We start from the raw sequence: 1,983 nt of genomic DNA, 5'->3' as shown, positions 1-1,983 counted from the left end.
TTGTAGCCTATGGTGACCTCGAACCTACAATCCCCTTTTTGTCTCATGAAAGACGCAGGTGGCCAAGGAAGATGTAAGGATTCCGTGTTGACTGGGTTCAGGAGAAGTAAAGCAATTCTCACTAGGCCACAGATTCTCAGGGCCTGAAACAGAAGGCAAACAATTACTCCTTAGTCTGTGTGCTTTCAACAGGTGCAACCCTTGATCCTAGTGCTGTGTATGAGGTTATGGTAAGATCCTGTAAAAAGCACCCTTATTAATCTGGTTTAGTCCTAACACGATTCACTTATTAGTCGGACACCATCTCACCAGTGCAGAATTCATCCCTAACTCCACTGTAAGTAAACGAGCCCATGAAATAAAGACACAGGAGCTCACCCTAGGCTCCTCCATAGAGTCAGCTCAGTCTTCACTTAACTGCTACAGAGTAATGTTTTAAATTCAGGAAACACAACCCATGGTTTTCTTTATGTTTTCCTTTAGTGATGGAGAATGCCTCTTCAGTGCTTGGCCTGACCAGTGTTCAGGAGCTGCAGCCTATCTTTTTGTGGTGTTTTTAACCATTTACTTGCTGAGTTTGGTTGGAAACGGAGTGATATTAATGACCATCACTTTGGAGAGAAGACTCCACTCCCCTATGTACTTCTTCCTAGGAAACCTTTCCTGCCTGGACATTTGTTACTCTTCGGTGACTCTTCCCAAGGTTCTCATTAACCTTCTCTCCAGGCACAGGACCATATCTTTCCTAGGCTGCATCACTCAGCTACGTTTCTTCCACTTTCTGGGAAGCACGGAGGCCATCTTGCTGGCTGTGATGGCCTTTGACCGTTTTGTGGCCACCCACTCCACTACTCTGCTCTCATGAGTCCTCAGTTGTGCATCCTGTTGGCAGCCATGGCCTGGCTCACCAGCTTCCTCTACGCTCTGATGCATTCTGTTGTGACTGCTCATTTGAACTTTTGCCATTCTCACAAACTCAGTCACTTTTTCTGTGATGTCAAGCCCCTCTTAGAAGTGGCCTGTGGCAACACAGCGCTAAACCAGCGCCTTCTTTCCATTGTTACAGGCAGTATATCTATGGGTGCCTTCCTCCTCACACTCCTTTCCTATTTCTACATCATTGCCTTTCTTCTGCTCAAGAACCAGTCCTGCAGAATGCTTAAGAAGGCTCTGTCCACTTGCACTTCCCACTTTGTGGTGGTTTGTCTTTTTTATGGGCCGGTTGGCTTCACATACATCCGCCCTGCTACAGCGTCAGCCTCCTCCATGAGTGAGGATCGGATGGTGGCTATCATCTATAGCGCGGTTACCCCAGTGCTGAACCCACTGATATATACTCTTAGAAACAAAGAGGTGATGTTGGCTCTGAAAAAGATCTTTGGGAAGAAGTTGTTTAAAGGCAATTAGCTGTATAGAAGATGCCAATGAGACTCTATCTTATGTACATGAAAGGACTTCAATCTAATAGTGATGTGTTAACTTGATTTTCCCTCTATCTCAGGAGTTATGAACATTTCAGGCAAGACAGGAAGTTCTAGTCACATGGGAAATAAGAAAAAACAGCTCAATAGTATTTTAAAATATGTATTTTAGTGTGTCAAAGGGGTTTCATAATATCCACAGTACATATACCAGGGTAATTGAGTACTGTGGAAATATGAAAGAAGGCAGAACTGACTGAGAGATGAGACGAGATTTTTGATATATTAGATAACTTGTCTGGTCTTTGCCCTGGGCTCTTGGAATAGAGCTTCAAAAACCTTAAGTGTTTTAGTAACTCATGAGTCACTAGGTTCACAACGGGCTTTAAGGTAGGCTCCAAGCAACCTCAGATGGGCGGTTAGTTATTACAGAAAGATTATATGAATAATCTGGGGATTGGGACTTGGTGACAGCAGCTAGATTCTTTAGTGAGGGAGATTAAAAGTTAAGTTCATCTATGAGGCCAAAGTCTAAATGAAGCTATGTAAAGAAGTCTCAGTA

General features: G+C 43.7%; 1 protein-coding gene across 1 annotated transcript; it reads left to right on the top strand.

Moving 5' to 3' along the window:
- The first annotated feature begins 485 nt into the window (after nucleotides 1–485).
- On the top strand, nucleotides 486–1,407 carry LOC127195239 (olfactory receptor 12D3-like). Its single transcript, XM_051152644.1, is given in 3 exon segments — nucleotides 486–540; nucleotides 543–836; nucleotides 839–1,407. Coding segments are annotated over 3 exon segments (918 nt in total).
- The last annotated feature ends 576 nt before the right edge of the window (nucleotides 1,408–1,983 follow it).

The sequence above is a fragment of the Acomys russatus genome, chromosome 11 (genome assembly GCF_903995435.1).
Source record: "Acomys russatus chromosome 11, mAcoRus1.1, whole genome shotgun sequence".
NCBI classification, from domain to species: Eukaryota; Metazoa; Chordata; class Mammalia; order Rodentia; family Muridae; genus Acomys; species Acomys russatus.
The sequence above is the reverse complement of the archived record's forward strand: the minus strand, read 5'-3'. Positions and strand labels throughout refer to the sequence as shown.